The sequence below is a fragment of the Spea bombifrons genome, chromosome 2 (assembly GCF_027358695.1).
Source record: "Spea bombifrons isolate aSpeBom1 chromosome 2, aSpeBom1.2.pri, whole genome shotgun sequence".
Lineage (NCBI taxonomy): Eukaryota > Metazoa > Chordata > Amphibia > Anura > Pelobatidae > Spea > Spea bombifrons.
This window is the reverse complement of record NC_071088.1, coordinates 109,191,400-109,214,070: the sequence shown is the minus strand read 5'-3', so window position 1 is coordinate 109,214,070 and position 22,671 is coordinate 109,191,400. Positions and strand designations below refer to the sequence as shown.

General features: G+C 36.5%; 1 protein-coding gene across 1 annotated transcript; it reads left to right on the top strand.

Annotated features, from left to right (window-relative positions):
• The first annotated feature begins 325 nt into the window (after positions 1-325).
• Positions 326-16,509, top strand: HTR2A (5-hydroxytryptamine receptor 2A). The gene is made up of 3 exons (XM_053455533.1): positions 326-733; positions 3,528-3,728; positions 15,710-16,509. The coding sequence occupies exons 1-3, from the start codon at positions 349-351 to the stop codon at positions 16,507-16,509; spliced, it is 1,386 nt and encodes a 461-aa protein (XP_053311508.1). The 5' UTR covers positions 326-348.
• The last annotated feature ends 6,162 nt before the right edge of the window (positions 16,510-22,671 follow it).

Sequence of the window (22,671 nt, the reverse complement as noted above, 5' to 3'; positions counted from 1 at the left end):
TTACAGAAATGCAGAATGGAGACCAAAGGAGAAACGTTATTAATTGGTATGTGCTTGTCTTGTTGGCAACCCAAAACCCTCACCATGTTTTAACCAGTCTGGACTTTACAATGGATTGAGTAGTGCTTTATGCTAACATGGGAATCTAAAATCATGCAAAATAATGTGTCTTGGAATGTGTGGATCTTTTCAAAATTCAGTAACTGGGTGATGAAGTGCAAACGATAACACATGGTCCATCAGAACACGGGACTCTCACCACACTGGTTCCAAGAAAGACCAATGTTGGAAAAAAGTTACCCACTTCTGTTCTTTCAAATTATTTCTCTCCAGAACTCATGTTTAAATATGGATATCCTTGACAAGGAAAAGATTGTGAACATAACAAAGAACTCCTTAATTCAACTTAATCATGACAGGAGATATTACAGAAGTGACATTGGACTTGGTGGAATTAACACGTCGGAGATATTTAACTGGACCATGGCTTCAGGAAATTTAACTCAACTCACAAAAGGAGGAAGTTCATTTTCCATAGAAAAGAACTGGCCAGCTCTTCTAACAGTGACAGTCATTGTGGTCACCATTGCTGGCAATATATTGGTCATTATGGCTGTGTCCCTGGAGAAAAAGCTACAGAATGCCACTAATTATTTCCTAATGTCCCTTGCCATAGCTGATATGCTCCTGGGCTTTTTTGTCATGCCCATCTCTATGTTAAATGTACTATATGGTAAGTATCAGTAGCTGGATGCACACCTTGGCTTTTAACACCTTGTTTGCTGATAAGATGCCTTATTCTTTTAAGATGTGGTTGATGCTCCTTGTAGATGTGGGAGGTTGAATACACAGTATACGCATCTGTTAGGATATCAGCAGAATGCCCCCTGGAGAATCCTGCTATGGAAGAGACAAATATGACATTAATATTTAAGCAGTGCAATATTTACAAGACTGGCATATACAAATGTATGTAAACTGTGGCAGGTTTAAGTGTAAAGCATTGTGCTTTTAATGGCTTATCCTTTAAAACATGGAATCATTTAATAAAGCAACACATATTGTTACACGTCCACTACTATAGAATAAGTGATAATAAGTCTACTGCTAGTAATGAAACCTAGATCTGATCATTCTCTATATGTAAAAAAATATGTAAGCTTTGTTTCACTTTAAATGAAGAAAACACTTTGAAAATCAGATTTGGACACAATTAGTAATTCCAAATTCACTCAAAAGAGAAGAATATAGTGTAAGGCTACTGGAATGAATTCTTAAGTCATTTATTCACTGATCCTCTCTCCCTTGCTACTGCTGCATGTGGTCTAATTGATGTAGCATCATTTCAGTCAAAGACACATACACAAACGCACATATATTCCATATCTATCTACACACATACTTGCATAATATATAAACAGTGTACTCCTGAGACAAGACAAGGGGTTTAAACGATCTTTTGCAGAGCTTCAGCTCCCCTTACTGGTTATTTGGCATATGTTGAAACCTCGGTAACAGTCAGAGGAGTGCTGAAGAGAAGAAAAACATAATAACCCATCAGGCTTATAAAAAAGCTCCTACCCACCCCTATGGGTTATATATATATATATATATATATATATATATATATATATATATATATATATATATATATATATATATATATATATATATATATATATATATATCTATATATATATCTATATCTATATATATATATATATATATATATATATATATATAGATATATAATATATATAGATATATAGATATATAATATATATATATATATATATATATATATATATATCTATATCTATATATATATATCTATCTATATCTATATATATCTATCTATTTATATATATATAGATAGATAGATAGATATATATAGATATAGATAGATATATATATATAAAAACACATAGATGGGCACAAATGTAACTATACAGATCAGGATGTAATTATTTTGCCTAGGGTGCCTGTAAGAATACAGGGTATACAGGAGGTATTTTATCTATATAACACTTATCTTCTTGCTTGTTTGTAATTTTGCCAATTGGTTGTATTTGGCTGCAAACATAGTGACACAGAAAAAATATTTCATAAACAAACACATTATGGGCAGTACCTCTGGCATTTTTAGACTGATATATTTAGCCCAGTGTTTTGGCATTTGCCACACACTTGATTTATAGCCAGAAACAATTATACTATAAAAACTTCAGGGAAGCCCAGCCAGTAGACCCCCATGACCCCTTGTTCAATAGCATATATAAAACCTTTTAAAATATGTTTTATAACTAAAAGAGATGCATTTAATTCAGAAGGAAGATTTACTTAGTAGCTGTGTAAACTATTGCACTGACATAGTACATTACATGACATTTAGGTTGAAATTGCTTGAATAGTTTAAATACAATTTAGCAAAGACCACTGGATGGTTTCTAAATTGAACAAAGCTTAATAAGAGCAATTTAACCTGGAAAACCATGAAGCTGATGGATTAAATTTGAAATAACACTGTATTTCAATAATGTGTGTCTATTATAATAGCCAAATATGAGTCATCAGTCTCAAAAATATTCTGTGTTATAGTCAAGATCAATATAAATCCTTTGTGCATGCAACTGGAAAAAGACATGTCTATTTAAAACAAGTAGTTGAATGATATCTAAGCAGTGTTTACAGTGAACATTAATATTTTTATATTGGGTTTTAAAATTATTGGTGGTGACCTCTGTGTATTTTTGTCTGTGTCCCTATTGTTACAAACAGTTGCTGAAGGATTTCTGTCCCTATTTCACATGTATTTAACTATAAAAGCACTATGGTGTACTTTGCAAAGATTTAGCAGGAGAACCTTGGTTTTAACTTCTAAATGTATTATTGAATTGCCAACACCAGTTTCCATAGAAAACATGGTTACCCCTCCATAATTAAGTCAATAATTGAGATTTCCTTAAGGTCACTTCTTGACTGAACTATACATTTTACAATGCATTATACCAGCAAAAGCCATACATAAAAAAAATATTGAAGCAGATGCAAAATAATAATCTATAATAATAACAAAAAAGCAATAAAAATCAATAAATAAGAATTGCGGCTGGTTACCCAGACAGTTGTGAGGCCCTTTTTCAATAGTCCTAAAACCTAGTTGAATAAAACCACATTGCATCTGCGATTCAATAATTTCATTGGGGTTGTGGACATCAGACTCATTACTTATATCACCACAACCTATTATAGGAGTAGAAAAAGGAACAGCCTCAGAGAGATTTATTACACTGTCAAAGCAAGATATGTAGCAATAGCCAAATCGTTTATCCAAACTGTTATTAATAGAAAAAAAAAAACCTGCAGAATCCTAATTAGCATGGTGGATAAGGACAATAATAACCTTTCAGTAACACATTTTTATGGGATATATTTTTCTTTGGAAAAAAAAAAGAAGATAAATGGAACAGATTATAACGGTATAGACCTATACCCAGTCATTAACAAAAAACACTTTTATCTCTTAGATTATGAATGGCCTTTACATAGAACACTTTGTCCTGTCTGGATTTATTTGGATGTACTATTCTCTACTGCTTCTATCATGCATCTCTGTGCAATTTCTCTGGATCGGTATATTGCAATACGAAATCCCATCCATCACAGCCGCTTCAACTCAAGAACCAAGGCTTTCACCAAAATAATTGCTGTGTGGACTATATCTGTCGGTAAGTGCAGTCATATTTCAGGTGAAAGAGTCTAATTATGAAGACAGTAACTGGCATATATAAATAAGATATCTATCTATCTATCTATCTATCTATCTATCTATCTATCTATCTATCTATCTATATCTATCGGCCTATCTGTCTGTCTGCCTATCTCTCTATCTATATATAATGTTTCCATCATTTCCGCGTTGTAGTGCTGGCGAGAGACCATTCACATAGCTTTACATGTGATGACAGACATTCCTTGGTGTATACCATATAGTGTATACCGTATAGCAACAGGATATTGCTTATGCAGGATCAATAGCCTCTGTTGCTATAAATATAATAAAAAAAACAATATTTTCATGAAGACAACTTTTGCAAGAGCAGAACCTTAATTAATTGCATGGTAGTCTTTTTGGTATATAAAAAATATATGTGCTTGAGGTCCACATTTTGTCAGAAGAAGAAAATGTCCTTTCAACTGATGACTAGCTACACAACTGATGTTATTATGGAAATATGGCGTCTTTGGAACAGACAATTATACAACATCATTAGCTAAAGTTGTGCACAATAATGAAATACTCACCTCTTCTGCCAATTTAAGTGTATACTTGGTTAATGATAAGCTTTTGATTGGATATTGGATACCAGGGGCTACTTTCTACTTGGCCACTGGGCCAGTTGGCCAATTTAAACCATCACACTATAGCAAGCTGTTACACCAGAAATGTGTTAACCAGAAGGTGAATAACATGATCAGAATAATCTTTACTTCCTGCCCTCTCTGATGAACCGATTAGCCACAGAAATCTTGTGTTGATAAAAACACTGTTGTTATTCTTGGATTCATTCTTAGGTTGATTAATGGTTAAAAGGCTTCTCACAAAGACAGTTGGATCATGACTTATAATAGGAGAGTCCACAGATGATATATTCCCAGCTTATACTTCCAGATATGTTGTAATATATCTTGTTTGTCACATTTATCTAAAAGTGCACCAATGTTTTTTGTATCTCTAATATGGAATCTGTGTGCTTATGATGGGTTGGTAAATGATTTTTTATTAATAGTCCCTAAATTGTATTTTACTTAAATGAAATCAATATTTGGAGTGAACAATTTTTGCCTTCAGCAAACAGGATCAATTTATGTAGGTACACTTGCACACAGCTTTCTAAGGAACTCGGAAGGTAGGCTGTTCCAAACATCTTGGAAAACTAACCACAGTTTGTCTGTGGATTTAGGGAGCCTCAATTTCTTCTCTTTCTTTGTGTAATCCCAGACATACTCAATGATGTTGAGATCAGGGCTCTGTGGGGGCCATGGACTCCTTGTTCTTCTCTACACTGAAGGAAGTTCTTAATGACCATGGCTGTTTCTTTGGGGTCGTTGTAATGCAGCAGAATACGTTTGGGGCCAATCAGATGCCTCCCTGATGGTATTAAATGATAAGTATCTGTCTGTGCTTCTCGGCGTTGAGGAGAACTCCATTTGCAGAAATGCAGCCCCAAACTTGCAAGGAACCTCCACCATGATTCACTGTTGCCTCCAAACACTCTTTCATTGACTGTTCTCCAGCTGTTCGGCAAACAAACTGCCTATGTTTCAAAATGTAACTCATCAGTCAAGAGCAAATGCTGCCATTATTCTGCATCCCTGTTCCTGTGTTTTTGTGAATAGTTGAGTCACTTGGCCTTGTTTCCACGTCAGCTGTATGGTTTTTTGGCTGCAAGACTTCCAAGAAGACCACTTCTGACTAGATTTCTCCAGACAGTAGATGGGTGTAGTATGGTCCCATTTTTTTTTGCAAATGCTGAGTTGAGGGCACAACTGGACATCTTCCAATTGTAAAGGGAAGTAAGCATGATGTGTCTTTCATCTGCTGCACTAAAGTTTCCTTGGCCAGCCACTGCGTCTACAGTCCTCAATATTGTCCGTTTCTTTGTGCTTCTTCAAAAGAGCTTGGACAAAACACCTGGAAACCCCTGTTTGCCTTGAAATTTCTGTATGGGAGAGTCCTTGCTGATGCAGTATAACTACCTTGTGTTTTGTTGCTGTGCTCAGTCTTGCCACGGTTTATGTCTTTTGACATTAAACTGTCTTCAGCACCCTCACCCAGTTTTATTTCTCATGAACAGCTATCTGTTTCAGTTAATGATTGTGCTTCAACCTACATAAATTAATAATCATTAACGCCTATTTGATATAATTCATTAATCTGATACACCCAACCTTAATGCCTACAATATCCATGATATTGTGCAGGTGTACTAGAGGAGTTGATAGTGTTGTAAAGGCAAATGGTGGTCACACCAAATGTTGATTTGATTTAGATTTTTCTTCTGTTCCCTCACTTTGCATTTTGTTAAATGATAAAAATAAACTATTAAAATGGCTATTTTTGGAAGCATTCTTACTTTGCAGCATTTTTGCACACCTGCCTAAAAGGTTTGGACAGTACTATATATATACTGCAAGCTCGAGAAGTGTGTGGTGTCAAAATTACCCTGTCGACTTTTCACAAATATATACTTGTGGTGCAAGCTTTGACAATTTAAATGCTAATAAACCTATACGTGGAAGATCTAGTATTTACAACTTTGAAAAAAATGCACACCATCTATTAGTCCTATAATTCCCAAAATAAACAAAATGTGTATGTTTATGAAACATTTTTAAAAAAAAATCAGGACACGTAAATTAATATATTTTGAGGTGATTTTCATTACATGATATTCTGGCTACATCTATTTAATATAGAATCATATGATAGCCCAACTTTTCATTTAGGAATAAATATATATTTTTCAGGACGCAGTAAATGATAAAGAGGAAAATATAGCTGAATGAACAGAGAATAAAAATGCAGCTGTAACTCTGATCTTTGCTCTACAAGGGAGCCTGATCCCTATAAGTCTTACTTCTCACAACGAGAATGCTGTTCTTCTAGACTGCAGTTGCTATAGCAACAGGGTTACAAATATGGCAAATCAATATAACTCAGTTATACAATTTACAATATTTTTTTAATTTTCACTGACCTTCATAATTTGTTACATCAGAAATGCGTTGAACGTTTGCAAGGGCCATGTTTTCGATAAAATTAATTTTCCATTTTTGTAAATGTAAACATGTTTTAATGTGTATTTGAAGGCACATGATATATTCAAAATCCTATGAGTGGATAAGACAATGTGAGAAAGTGACAAAGATATCAACTTTTAAAAATAATTAATTGGGTACCATTTCTACTCAATTTATGATCACTCATGAAAATATTATTATTACTATTATTCACTACTAATTATATTATTATTGATTTTCTTCGTAGGGTAACGATTACATCAAACAATGTAGAATAAGATATGTTATTTTGAGATAGAGGAGATAAATAATTAGTAGCAGAGCTGTCCAATATTTGGGACCAATAAAATACCCACCTTTTTTAAACAAACGCCCAGGACCAGAGATGTGATGTTCATTGCCCTGTTTCTAACAATGGGCAATGTTTAGGCTTCTTAGATGAGTTTTTGGAGGTTCTGAGGACTACATTTAAACTAATTGCTGTGGGAATTTTTATTTCAAACAATTTACATACTGAGATAATTTCATATAATGCTCCATAGAAGAGGACTGCAGTGCATTAACATTGTTTATGAGACATGAATGTTGTAATGCACAGTAAAATCCATTTAATCACTGACTTAAACAGCTGCTGCTGATGGAGGAATATCCCCACTAAAACTATGGGAGACTGATCTGTAACTATAAGCAAGATTTACTTGTTCTGTATGATATATAATTATTATAGTCTCTTTTGACTATGGAATGTATTAGTGGAGTTAACCACAAAGTAAACCATGCTATTGTTTAGCGCTCCTGTGGAAAATACACACAGGCTACCAAAACTTCAATGATATAAATTAAGAGTAACAGCCCATGTACTAGGACCTAATTTAATATGTGCCCTAGAGTATTGTCAAATTTTAGTAAGATAATAATAGTAGAAAAAACAGACCTGCTCATTAATTTACTCATGATAGTGGCAGTCAAATATTTTTTTTTCACTGGGTATTATTTAGTAGACTCGTGCATATGGACCAAAAACAATTCCTATAAATTTTTGTGTTTATTGTTTATTTTTTCCCTAGTTTTAGATTATCACCTCTTATTCTAACATTTCTCCTTATATGAAATAAACTTCCCTCTTGTAAGCATGCATGAGAATTAGAAATCAGAGGGGAGGACAGACGGAGATCACTGTATGTTTAGAGAGACTAGGCAGGAGTGTATTTAGAGATGATTGAGGAGATGTAAATGGGAAACCACTATTTACATTACATTACATTTATTTATGAAGTGCCGGCAGTTTCCGCAGCGCTGTTACAATCAGTAGAACAAATTTCACATGCAAAAACACATACAATAACAAACTGGTGCAAAGGAGAAGAGGGCCCTGCTCTTGCAAGCTTACAATCTAGTCGGTGGTTGAAGGGGAAGTGAGAGAATAGGAGAGGACAGCTTGGATGGAGATGAGTTGATCTGGTTCCGATGATGTGTTGAAGCTGCTTTCTGCAGTGGTACTTGGTATGTCGTTTCCCTCCCATTTAAAACTCCAGTGTAACTCTTAACTATCCACTTATGATGAGGCCACTGGGGAAGAGGCCATAGCAGCTACATTTCCAAGCAAGCTTGTTTCCAAGTGAGGCCTAGGAATTTATAGGGCTGCCTCAGAAGTGGCCAGATAAAGTGATTGCATACAGGAGGCGGATGTTTCACACCTTGGCTAACAAATGTAATTAAGCTACACGATAGGGCACCAAATGTAACCCTTTGAGAGCAGCCGGGTATGGAGACATGCAAGATAAAGACATTCTGGGTGGAAAACAGAGGTTACAACAGGAGATGAGGGATTCAGATGAAATATGGGATAGTCATAACGGGTGGAAAACAGGGGTTACAGCAGGAGATAAGGGGTTCAGACCTAGTCATACCTGTAAGAGAAGGAGATACGGCAGACATTAGTGATTGCCAGAGGAGTAGTTGGATGAAAGCATGATGACCAGGGATGGATTTCTGGATAGTCCATGAGGAGCTTTGAATGTAAATCAGGATTTTACAATGAATATTGAAGCAGACAGGCAGTCAGTCTTTAGAGGGAGAACCGCTAAGACAGAGTTACAATAGTAGAGGTTCATTAGTAACTTTAGTAAGGGTGGTCTCAGGAGTGTTGAGAGCAGCATCCAGATTAAAAGGGGTCAAGTTAGATTTGGAGTTAAAAAACTTAGGTGTAAACAATTATTTCAAGAAGCTTGGATGTGACAGTAACTAGAGAGATGGGACGGTAGTTGGACAGATCAGTCAGGTCTAGGGGGAGGGCTTTTTCAAGATAGGAGTTATGGTAGCATGCTTGAAGAATGATGGGGCAGATCAAGTAGAGAAGGAGAGGTTGAAGATATAAGCTAGTGTAGGGACAAGAGTAGATGAAAGAGACTGGGTTATATGAGGGATCGGATTAAGGGCACATCAAGAGGACATCAAAGTCAACTTGAACTTAAAGCTGTAAGAGAAGTTTAAATATTCCCTATAGCAATAATACTGGCATTAGGCAATAAAATACAACTTACATCAGCAGGCGATCTGAGTGGTTTTGATTAAATGATAACTTAGCATTTCCTCACTATGTAAAGCAAAGCAGGCTGTGCTTTCTTTGAAATTGGATGTATTAGCAGCATGCAGTATGTTACACAATTACATTCCAAAAGAGCAAATGAAGGGAATTAGCATATTTGTTGTGGTTGAAGTGTGAAATAAGGATTCAGAGTGTTCCTGGAGCGCTTCAATAAAATTCTAAACAGCATGTCCAAAAAGAAGTTCATCTTTGATACTAACCCTTTTAAGATATGATTTTTGGATTGCTATGCCACACAAGAGTGATTTTTTTTTTTTAATAGACATTAATAGACATTAATTCCAAAAGCAAAATGTATGTCTTATTGTGTAGTTGTTTTTTTGTTTTTTTGGGGGGGAAATTAGCTTCAGATCTCTATCTCTTTAGATTGGCACACTAAGCACATTGACATGTTCTGGCTTGGAGCTCTTGGAGCATGGATTGAGGTTTATTAATTAGATACATTTCCAGGAATACGTTTGTAGTTATCTTTAATGAAGTCATTGCTGTACTTTAATGACAACTCTAAACAAAGTTAATAAATGTAACTTAAACAATTCTTGTACTTACAAGACAATTTCTTCCTCTTAATCTAGTAAAGAAAATCATCACAATGGAAATCAGATGCTATTTTAGCTTCACTTAGTAATTTCTCTGATCAAATCAAGGGATAAAATATGCCAAGTGATGGCTGATAAAAGTGTCTTGGCTCTTCTAATACTCTTGTCTGCCTCATTTAAATGACGTTGATGCAGTTTTTGGGGGAGGGTAGATTGATTTACAATATGAAAAGGGTAAAAAAATCAGTGAAAAACATTGCTAAGGGGCACCATTTGGCATAAAAAATATATTGTATATTTACAAGCAAACATTTTTTGTGGTTACCTGATTTTGTTGAAAGCTGGCCATTTCATCTTCTGTATTTTTATTTATGGTCCCTGAAACATTTAGCAATAATCAGTTGGAGGAAGGTTGTTATATTTTATTTCTGCATCTATGTCTTTTCGATAATATACAGCATATATATAATGAAAATGTGATTACTGAAACATTTTAGCCAAAGCAAATGCATCACTGAAAGCGAGCAACTGTGGCCACAGGGCCAGTGTGATTCTATTTTTAACTCAATCTCTCATTAGCAGAGTTAATCAAATTATAACATTGCCACACTGCTAAAATAAATAACTTCCACTTAAACATTTTGAGTCCATGAGTCCAAATCACTTACAATAATCATTTGAAAGAACTTTTCTGTTTTAACATCTATTAATACAGCTGAAATAGAGTCATAATACTAATGAAAACAGGTTTGAGAATAGACGTGCATATCAGTTTAAGAAATATCTTTACAAAGAAATAGTATATGTTAAAATGAAAAAAATATCATTAAAAACCCACCTCCCTCCAACAATGCCTCAACCTCCAAATAGATTGTAAGCGCTTAAGTTTGGCGCTCCCTTCCCCTTCTATACCAGTATGTCTTAACATGCGTTAACGTTATTTTAAATTTTGTATATTGTCAATTTTAATGTCATTATTGTTAATTTTTATTTAATGTAATATCCCAAATCTCAATCTCCCCCAAACCTATAAGTAAAAAATATATTTGTCAAACAAAAAATGTCTCACTTGGTAGCCTATCATTGTGAGAATCACAGAAATTGCATCACATGTTAATACTGTTCACTGGTTCTCCTGGGCGTTTACTCATGCACCCTGCTTAGTTAAAAGCATGACTCTCCATTCAGTCCTGATGGAGTTAATCTGACCCAAAAATCATGATGGTATGAAAAATTATAAGCGATGTAAAGGGTTTAAGCAAATAAACCCACGGTGTATTTTTTTCCCTCTAAAATGTTTGCAGCATGTTTTTGCAGAAGTGTTCAGTGACTTTTATTGAACCAGAAGAAGAGAGAAAAATAGATCTAGCAAGGTCAAAATGTTAAGACTTAGATTTGAGAACTAGTTAGAAAAGTACACATTTTGTCTGTTTCTATGGTGGAATCAAAGTCACTGAACCTTTCTGCAGATGTAAATGTGTGGGTTTCCGCTTGTGTTCTTGGTCTTTACCATGATATTGCTAGGGCTCCATACCTTGGTGAGCAGCGACTATGTCAGGAGAGCGTGAGAGCGATGATACTGGAACCCTCTTGGAACCTCAGCTTTCCTGAATAAACCTCCTAAGACAAACCTCCTCTTTAATGAGGGTGTTTTTTGTCCCCAAAAACCTGAGACTTTTCCAGCATTTTTGCATTTAAGGTTTCCTTATACATGATTCTCCTTTTTATTTTTTGTGCACCCACACAAATTATATATTGTTTTTTTAAGGACAGATATAACTTTTTTAGATATATAGTCCAACATAATATAATAATATTTATGATTAATACATTAAAACAATGAAAATGTTTGAAAAAACATACTTTTCTTTCTAATATTTTACTATGGAAATGGTCCCCAAACCAGTTAAGTTGTCCAAAATGCTGCAAAATATATTAAGCAAAGTGTTCTAAATTTTAAAAAACACAACATACATAGGGTTTTTTTCATGTTTTTTGGAAATTACAGGGCTCAAAATGGAACACCGCCATAAACTTGAAACTTTTGTGAGGCCTATGTCTCATTTGGTACTGTTTAGCAGCCTACCAGCTCAAAATACTCCACAAAACTGCATATATTTATGAAGAGAAGACAACTCATGACAGGATATTTCATTAGAAGCATTTGGACACTTATCATGCAACCAGTTGGTCACCAATTCTTTGTAAAGGGAGCCGCAACATTCATTTTCACTGCTTTTTTCACCAACCTGTCACTGTGCCAGAAAGAGAAATTGGAAAAAAAGATTTTTTAAGTAAGAACATACAGTATATCATTACATCACATGAAACCAATTCCACTTTGTATAAGCTTGTGAAACTGCACTGCATGCCTCTTTACTGACTGACATTTTTGTATGGTTTAAAAGCAAGTATCATTTCCAAAAAAAAAAAAAAAAAAAAGAACTCGCAAGTGAATGTCTAAACCACATTTAAATGTTTTTTTAACATGACAGGTGTTACATATAATCAGTTTGACCATAGCTTATGGTCATAGCCAGGGCCAGCCCAAGACATAATGCCGCCTGGGGTATAAAATGCTGCCCCCCCCCGACGCCAGGGGTCATTATCTACCCTATCCCCCCCTTTGTACTTCACTTACCTTTCAGCAAACCTGTGTCGAGTCTCCCTGCTCTGCCACGGTGCGCGCTGCTTTACTGTGAGCGCCGAAAATTACGTCATTCTCCAGCGCTCAGTATTACAAGCCGGCACCGAGACCGAGCTAGAGGGCTCGCAGGGGAGAGTGGTGCCGAACGGGTAAGCGAAAACCACTCTGCGCCCCTCTCCCTCCTCCGCTTAAAAAAAAACAAACAAGGCACTTGGGGCAGCAAAGTGCTGCCTCTTCAAAAGTGCCGCCTGGGGCAATTGCCCCACTCTGCTCCATGGTAAGGCCGGCCCTGGTCATAGCGGACATAGCTGGGAACATCCAATCGTAGGCTACCCAGAGCTCTCGGTCTTGCAGGTGAGTGACTTCATGAGGGCCAAGGCTGGCCATGCAGGGTGCGGGGCTAGCTGCGCATAGGGATGAAGCTAGCCCCAGATAGCCACAAGTGAGGGAGGGGGTAGGACGGGAAGTTGATTTGGGGTGGACAAATGTCACCCTCCTTCCTAGAGAAAGAGGAAAGTGACATGGAGACTTCACTGCAGATTGCAATGTTTTAAGGATTCCCCTTTTTGAGGCTCAAATATCTTTAATTTGTTTTTGTGTCTTCTTCTGGATCAACTTAAAATATAATGTAACTTTGGTAAAGTGCATCTGATGGCTGCAGTATCCTACCATGCATCTTCATATGCTGTTGTGTTTCTGTATGAAAGACTCTGCAGTGCCTTTTGGTTCTGCTCTTTTTTTTGGATTAATGACGTTAGCCTTTTTACCCAGATGGGAGAAGAAAATCAGAGAGTTACATGTCGTTACACTTCATCTGTATGCATAATAGTACATCCTAAGGGTGTTGCAGTGGTTAAAAACTTGGTTAGTTAAGGCACGCATTGCAGTTTGTATCAACAATGGAAAGTTTTGCTATCTTTCAGAATCTTTTCTACAATCCCACAGGCTTCTTTCCCTTGAAGCATACATTATATATTCTGAATGCCTGGCAATCATGGCACTTCATCATCTGAGGGCACAATGAAAACTGGAATGATTGATTGCAACTCAGATCATTACTTGGAAAGTTCCAGAAAAATATAAACAGTTGTTTTATTATTCTAGACACATCCTGACCATTAAAAGAATAAATATATATACTAAAATATGAAAATAAATTCAGTGCGTTATGGTTACTAAAGCAACATGCCCTATAGCATACGGTCTTTAAAAACAGATATCCACATGTTTCCAATTACCCTTAAAGGAAATTAATTATTTAAATAACTTGAATACAATCAGGTTAACTAGAACTGAACATTACGTTACATTTATTTAAATAGTGCCAGCAGATTTTATTGCCTTATTACAATAAGGACTGTCAGAATTAATGACATTAAAACTGATAATACACACTTTAATAATAACAATAACGTACATTAGGACCAGGGAATGGCTGGCACCTTTTGGCCCAAGGGGCAGCTAAAGCCAGAGAGGGGGTTGCCATTAAGAGAGGGGGTTATTTAAATTACATTTTGCACTTTTTCAGATCCACACAATTACTCATTTCATTTTTTTTAATTGGCATATATTGCTTTTCTGTAGTAGGTGATTGTTCTTAGTTGTGTGGGAGCATTGCAGGTGCTTGAGAATGGTGTGGTGCCTTTTATTTGGCATTGCCACTGTTAATGATCGAATGCTGGCACTTTGTATGGCATTGCAAAGGTTAATTTACCGATTTTGCCATTTGTGTAGCGTTACGGTACATGTATGTATGTGTCAACTTTTAGGTATTGGAATAGGTTGGCAAATGCATTGATTTCTATTGGTGTATCAGTGAAGTTTTATCATTTCAGTGATAAACGGTACTGCAAAACTGACACTAAAGCTTCTAAAACACGTTACATTGATATCAAGAGAAAGTAACTACTTCTGTTAAGAAATTCAATGAGGTATGTTTAATAAAAGTGATATATAAATGTATACATTTAACACATACATTCCAGATCATAAAAAATATTGGCCATATGTAACAAAGTTAAAAGTACCATAGCAGGCTGAAATAAACAGCGCACATATGTGCTGAGAGGTATAAACACTGTATGTCTAATATGTATATACAGTACATATACTGTATACATATATATATATATATATATATATATATATATATGTACACACACATATGTAAGACAAAATATAGATTCCATACATCAGACAGCATCACAAAAACCACACTTTACCAAAGTACATTTTAATCTTAATCTCAATATTTGACAACTAATAGAAATTGTTATTTTTTTTAGAACATAAGAAACACAGATATATACAGTACACAGTAATTTACCCACAAATACACTTACGTTAACATACCTAGACACACACACACTAACATACCCAGACACACAGGCCACTTAAACTGTGGAGACACAGGCACAGCATATCTTCAATGCGGGCTGCTGCTCTATTACCATGTGTTCACACAAGGTGACGTGACCCTGCTGAACTCTGGCTCCTTCTTGAAATTAAAGTGGTAAATCCAGGACCCAGGACTTAACTCTTTATACCTTTTCCTTTAGTGTACTGCCATCATTTTTCAGGGGGGACAATTGCTCAATTGCCCCCACCATGGATCTGTCCATGCATGTGACTGCCTATGCCTTAAATTTTGTGAGTTGAAGGAGAGGGAATGCGAGTGCTTTGTGACCTTTAATATCATTGCCTCTAACTGACAAAATTAATAATAAATAAATAAATGATGCTCAGGATGGTAATGAAATAATCCCTAGCAGTGTATATGTCACTTTATTCCCTGTCTTGCATCTTTTGCTAATGGAGTTGGGGAGGGATAGTAAAGGGCCCTATAGGAGGCTCAAAAACATCAGCTTGCCTCTCCTTAACCCCCAGCCCATTCCTAGTAAGATTGGGGGTTAACATATAAAAAATGCATAAGAATAAATAAAATGCTCTTTTGAGGGGCATGGACCCTATCCTATATGCCTTTCCTGTGGGTTAGAGTTTATTATACCACACACTTTTTTTTGAAAAAAATTAATCAATTAATCAATGTATGTACTCTGTTTAGTGACTATTTTAGATTTAACCATTGACCCGTTATATTTTTTTCCCTAGGTATCTCCATGCCAGTGCCTGTATTTGGACTACAAGATGACAGCAAAGTATTCGACAAAGAAAACTGTTCTTTGGCAGATGAGAATTTTATCATTGTTGGATCCTGTGTTGCATTTTTTATACCACTAATCATAATGCTGATTACTTACTTCTTAACAATCAGATCCCTCCAAAAAGAAGCTACCTTGTGTTTTAATAATCTCGGGGCAAAAAGTAAACTTGCTCTGTTTAGCTTCCTTCCACAAAGCTCAATTTCTTCAGAAAAACTATTTCAACGCTCTTTGCAGAAAGAACTTGCACCATATGGAAGAAGAACTATGCAATCTATAAGCAATGAGCAGAAAGCCTCAAAAGTCCTGGGTATTGTATTTTTCCTTTTTGTTGTGATGTGGTGTCCATTTTTCATCACCAATGTGATGGCAGTATTTTGCAAGGAAACCTGTAACCAGCATGTGATTGGAGAACTACTGAAAGTGTTTGTTTGGATTGGCTACCTGTCATCAGCTGTTAACCCACTGGTGTACACACTCTTTAACCAAACGTACAGATCAGCATTCTCACGTTATATTCAGTGTCGTTACAGGGAAGAAAAGAAGCCTTTGCAATTAATTTTAGTGAACACCATTCCTGCTTTGGCTTACAACTCAAGCCAACTTCAGCTTGCCCAAATGAAGAATTTAAAAAAAGCAGCAAAAATGAAGAGAAATGACTATTCGATGGTTACTATAGGAATACCTCCTCTAGATAAGACATCCAAGACAGGTGTGGGATCAACAAATGAAAATGTTAGTTGTTTGTAAATCTGACATTATTGGAAAGGCACGGTTGCAAACATGCTTTATAGAAAGGGCTGGATTTCTCATTAGGCAATATAGTCACTGTAAAAGAGAAGTTACATCTAGATGTGTTCCAACATTTTTGTCATTTAAAGCAGGAAGATTGTGAGAAATGGAGCAGGTAACAGAAACAGTGGACTTCACAGGCCTGACCCCTTAATGCTCTGCCTTGCAAAGGGATGGGAATTACTGAAATAAGGAAACAGGGTTAGCCTAATATATTAATATGTTTAAGCGGTGGGAAGTGGATGAGGCCAGATACCACTTTCCCTCACCAGAGATAAACATTGCCCTGGAGACCTAGTGATCTCCAGAGACACCGTGTAAAACTTGGTGAGTTCCCAGGTATGGTGTTAGGAATCTTTCCAGGGTAAACTACCGAGATTAACAAGATCATGTGATAGATGAGGAAAGTCTGCCAGGTACACATTTACGTTTGAGGTACACGTAGTCCTAGTCCACCTACTTCCTATGTGCCTTGTGGGAAATCCACCCCCTGCTGCTTCTGTGTGTACACAAAGGAGATTTTGGAAAATGTCAACAACTATTGGTAGTTTGCAATGTCTGATAATGAGCCAATATCTTTAAATATATATACAAAGTCAACTTAATGTTCGAGACCTTTAATGTAATGATTACATGAAAGGACCAATAGGGTCTCTGAGTTGCTTTAGGTCACTAAAATGAGCAACTATTCAGTGTTATCAAAACAAATATGTGTAGGAAAAGAGACTTTCAACAAATATCAACTTTCTTTGTTCAGGGAAACCATGTTGGTTGTTTCTATATTGTAATTATAGAACTATCCCAAATCTGTATATTTATTTTAAAAAATGAAGCAAATAAGCTGGTATAACACAGTCAAGTAAACGTCATATTACATGGAATGAATGCATTAACTATCTTACCTCAAATCGTGGCTTAGGTATACATGAGTACATTAGTGGGACTATGTGTTAAATGGGGCAAACTGAACACAGGAGAATTCACAGTTTTTCTCAATAATGCAAAATATTAATAGTTTTTTTTATGGGAAATATGGGAAAGCAGTAGAAAAAAATGGTAGCTTATTTATTTTACCCAATTTTCCTTATTATATCCACTTGTTCAAAAGAACAGTTAATTAAAAATATATGAATATATATTAAGCACAAGCCTCACTGCAGCCTACCATATTTCTCCTACATTTCTTTCTTCTGTTATGGTTTTATTTTTTATTTTTGCTTTATTTGGCATTTTGCCCTCATAGCATGGTCATTTTTTTATTTAATAAAAATACCCATTTTGACCCATACCTGGGAAACAGTTATGTATTCTGACCTGGGGTGACTCTGACACAAAACTGGGGGGGGGGGCAAATAACCTAGTTGGACCATCAGACCCCTAGGTGTATCACTGCTCAATTAGTCAGTTACATCCTAGCCAGCCCATTTACACCATGGGGGACAGGGCAGTCTCCATTGTAGACAGAGATTCCCTGCCAGCACTGTTCCCTCTAAGCTGTGCGCTTGTGCGCGCACACATAGCTTTTTTAGAGAGCGCACACGTCCAAAAATTGTGCGCACAACAGTTTTTGCCAAAAAAAAAGAAAAAAATAATATATTTTTTTTAACTTTATGCGGCGCGGATATTGTGCGCACAAAATTTTTGCTCTGTGAAACTTTTTGCACAAGAGAAATTTTCTGCACACGCCAACTAAGAAGAATTAGATGGAACATTGCCTGCCAGGATATGATGTAATACCGAAACACTCAGCAGTGAGGACAGCTGCCATGGAGGAGGCCTGGGTCAAGCCTAGGGCAACAACCAAGGTAAATATCTCAGATTTGACCCACAGCTTATTATGGAGACTTTGGGGAAACCATTGATGTCCATGTGAGGAATAATTTCACTCTGCCCATTCTCCTCCTTCATATCTTGTGTACTAGGGGTTAGTCTTGCTTCCCCAATGCAGCCCTACCTCTTTTCCCACCTTACAAAAGAGAAAGGTGACAGGGGCTCAGGTGGCAGCTCAGGTAAGTTGCCAGATATGGAAATAACCTGTATACTACACAACGAGTGAAGCCCATTAGAAACCAAGGAGGCAGTTGTTTAGGCATATACGCAAATGATTCTCTGAGTATCAAAATTACAGCGGGATATATTACAGCAGGATATATTTTTCTTGCAATATACTCGATACATTGAACACAATATATAATTCCCTCACACGCCACCCTACTTACTGTTGTTGGTGGTAAGCAGTGTCTGGGAGATGTAATATGAATGCTATGGGCCAGTGTTGCCTGCCATCTTTTTAGCACATATCCTGACAATATTTTAAATTAAAGTAGAAGGTGGGAATTAAGAAATCATAAAATAATGTAATTTATTTAAAAGGTACCAACAATCAGCTAGTCATTTCAATTATGTTTTGTTGTTATAACTTTATTTTTCAAATGGCATAAAGAAATAACATTGGACTGATGATTCAGCATTTTCTGTATACTGTGATTCAAGTTATTTATCCTACAAATTAAAATTGAATGTACCCGTGGCACTAGTACAATCAATCTAGATATGAAAATGTTTTAACATCTGCTTATTCATCTCTTGGTGTCATTTTTTTTAATGTTTCTGTATGTTTGTATGTATGTATGTATGTAAAAGCAAGTGCATTGTATATTTTTGAGCAATATTATAAATTAAATCAATGCAGTTATTTTTGAATAATGTTTCCTATGTATTTGAGCAAAATTGATGTACAAGGCATAATTAAACCAAGGTCATCATGAAAATTATATTTTAAAAATATATACAGTATGATCAGCCGTAACATTATGACCACCAGCTTCATATTGTGTAGTTCCCCCTTTTGCCGCCAAAACAGCCCTGACCCGTTGAGTCATGGACTCCACTAGACCTCTGAAGGTGTGCTGTGGTATCTGACATCAAGATGTTAGCAGCAGATCCTTTAAGTTCTGTCAGTTTTGAGATGGGGGCTCCACGGTTGCATCCTGTTGTCATGGGTTCTCCAGGTAATGATATAAAAGAAAACATGATTCATCAGACTTATGCTCACATGGCACCCTGGGTACCCTGACTGGTCTGCGGGTATGCAGCGGGTATGCAGCCCGATACACAACAAACGGTGACACTGTGTGTTCTGACACCTTTCTATCAGAACAAGCATTAACTTTTTTAGCAATTTGAGCTACATTCGATTTGACCACACGGGCCAGCCTTCGCCCCCCCCACGTGCATCAATGACCCTTGCCCTCCCCATGACCCTGTCGCCGGTTCACCACTTTTTATAGATACTGACCACTGCAGAACGGGAACACCACCCAAGAGCTGCAGTTTTGGAGATGCACTGACCCAGTCGTCTAGCTATCACAATTGGGCCCTTTCAAAGTCGCTCTATTTATTTATGTCTTTATCTATCCCTATCTCCCTTATCAGGACAGTTAGGATAGTTGACAAGTATATTGCTTACTTTTTATAAGTTAAAATCCTTACATAAGGTTATTTAGTCTACTCAAGAAACAGTGTACTGAACTGTAAAATATATGGTTTGGGAAAACTGACAGATCTGATTTATCTACGTACTGAAATGGCAGATGAGACTTCATTAAAATACATTCTTATCCCTGGTACATAAAAGATGGAATGATGCATCATTTCTTTACTGAAACACATTGAGAAGTACTTAAGAAGGTGCTTTTTTCCGCTGACAGGGGCCTTCTCTGGCATCAACCAATGAAGTATAGCTGCTCTTCATTGGTTGATGCCAGAGAAGGCCCCTGACAGCGGAAAAAAGCACCTTCTTAAGTACTTCTTAAGTACTTCTTATGGAAACTTGGCCTGGGGAGGCCATTGGCTTTGGCGCCAGGAGGTAAAAGTCCGTTACTCTATTGGTCACCGGCAGGGGCCTCCTCTAGCATCAACCAATGAAAAGCAGCTGCCCTTTCCTTTTACGGATCTTTAACTCCTGGCGTGATCCTACAGATTCCCTTTCCTGTTAAATACTGCGATGCCACAAAGTCTTAAGGTAGGCTAGAGGCAGTGACTTGTCTGGGGGAAAGGGATCAGAGAGATTAGGAGAGCTAGGAGATATTTACAGATACATGAAGACTCTTTGTGTTGTGCTTCTTTGTCTTCGTGTACGTTTACCTGCCGCCATATTAGTTTATTCGGTATTCTGTTTGAGCAACGAAAACGCAACATTTGTGTTTATTTTCATGTTCTTCCGAATACGAATGCACAAGTCTAGAAAATTCTACCACTTAAACCAAGAAACATGACATAAGTGATTATTCCATTGCTCATTTACAAGACAATTTACAGATATTGTAGGATAAATACAAACATACGGTAGTTTTGGCTTTATTAATTTACTAACCCCCTCATTACAACATTTGACAGGTGTTTCCCCATACAGAATGGTTTTATAAAATATTTCTACATTGTGGAGACTGGATAACTTTGTATGCAGATCTTGCATCGGTATTTCTCTTGGTGCCTTTTGGATGGATAGATCTACCGATGGATAGATCTACAGAGAAATACAGTATCTAATTAAAAAGTGTTTTTTTTTTTTCATGTTTCAAACATCCTACAGATTCTCAATCCATATTGATTTCCTTTTTATTATGCTTAAAGAAAAAAACAACCAGGTATTGGACTATGTTTCTGTTCTCTCTGAATAGGGACATAATTCCAGTGCTTTGATTTTGTTTGAAGATGCACCTCTTGTGGTGTGGATTCTGATTTGTCAAACTTGTAATTGCTTAATATCTTAAATAGGTAGTTTCTTAAAAAACAATATTCCAATGGGTTTACAAAAGTATGCAGGGATACCCGCAGTTCTGTCACAAGGCAGAATAAATTAACAAGGAGACCTGTAAAAATTATGTACTGTTAGAAACAGCAATAATCAGGCCACGGGGAAAAAGCCTGGTAGACTTTTGGCCAACAGCGTCACACTCTGACCATAAAAACGTAGCCTGCGGTCGCCCCATAGCCAGCAGTCATCTAAACTTATGTAATCTAGTGGCCACTGGCCTTAAAGTGCCAGGGCTGTCTTGTTGCCTGTCCAGCCTTGGCTACAATACACTAGTATGATAGTATAAAGAAGGCCATTTTATGGCAGGCCTCATTCCTATTGTGTAAAAAATGTGAAACCCTTTTTAAGGTTTTCAACCTGCTTCTGCTTGAAATGATAAGCCTAGAATACACACTTTTAAAGAACACAATATATTTCTAAATAATAGAAATAGTTCCATTTAAATAAAACAAAAACATTATAGTACCATAATTTTTTATCATATATATAGACTGTTAGAGGCTTCCTTGTTGATTGCACTAGAAAATGTGGCAATGTAACATGAAAACAGTAATTCAGCCTTTTTCAGGTTTTGTGAGTGTCTATTTTTGATGACACAAAACAGCGGGTGGCTAAAGCAGAGTTACAGGAAGGACTGTTAAAGCACAAATCGTACATTCAATTGTTCATGATACTAGATGACAGGGTTTGAATTGAAGGGTTTTATTATTGCATCTTTGAATTAGAGAGATGGATGGTCAAAATGAATTAGATAGTCAAGGATGTTCTTGCGAAGGTGCAGTGGCCATATATATATATATGCCATTTTTCTGGTTGGAGGGCTATAATTTTTTGCTGTACAAATCTCTGTCGTGAGGTTACCATGGGTAAAGCACTACCTTAAGAAAATGTTCCTGAAAAGGGAATCTATCAAGCTCCATCTAACCCATGCTGCATGATCTACACATACTGCAGGCCAAGGAGCTAAAGTGGTACCGATACTGGTACTGGTACTCAGTACATCTTAAGAATATCCCAATGCGTGCCCAGGGGGACTTTATGTGGATCCAATGTGGCCCCAGGAAAAAGTAGGAAGATTTATGTATTACAAATACGCTCCATTTAACTTACTGCACATTTATTAGCCGCTCAGTTTTTCATGGATCTACACGGGACATGTTGTAAGTGGTGCTTCTTTTCACAATCAAGCATGAGTACATATTATTATTATAACTGTAGTTTGGTCTAAAAGATACCTTTTATAGGCTAAGTATAGGGTTAGTTTTGCCTGGTTGCAGTGGTTCTTTGGTGCCCATCCCCAT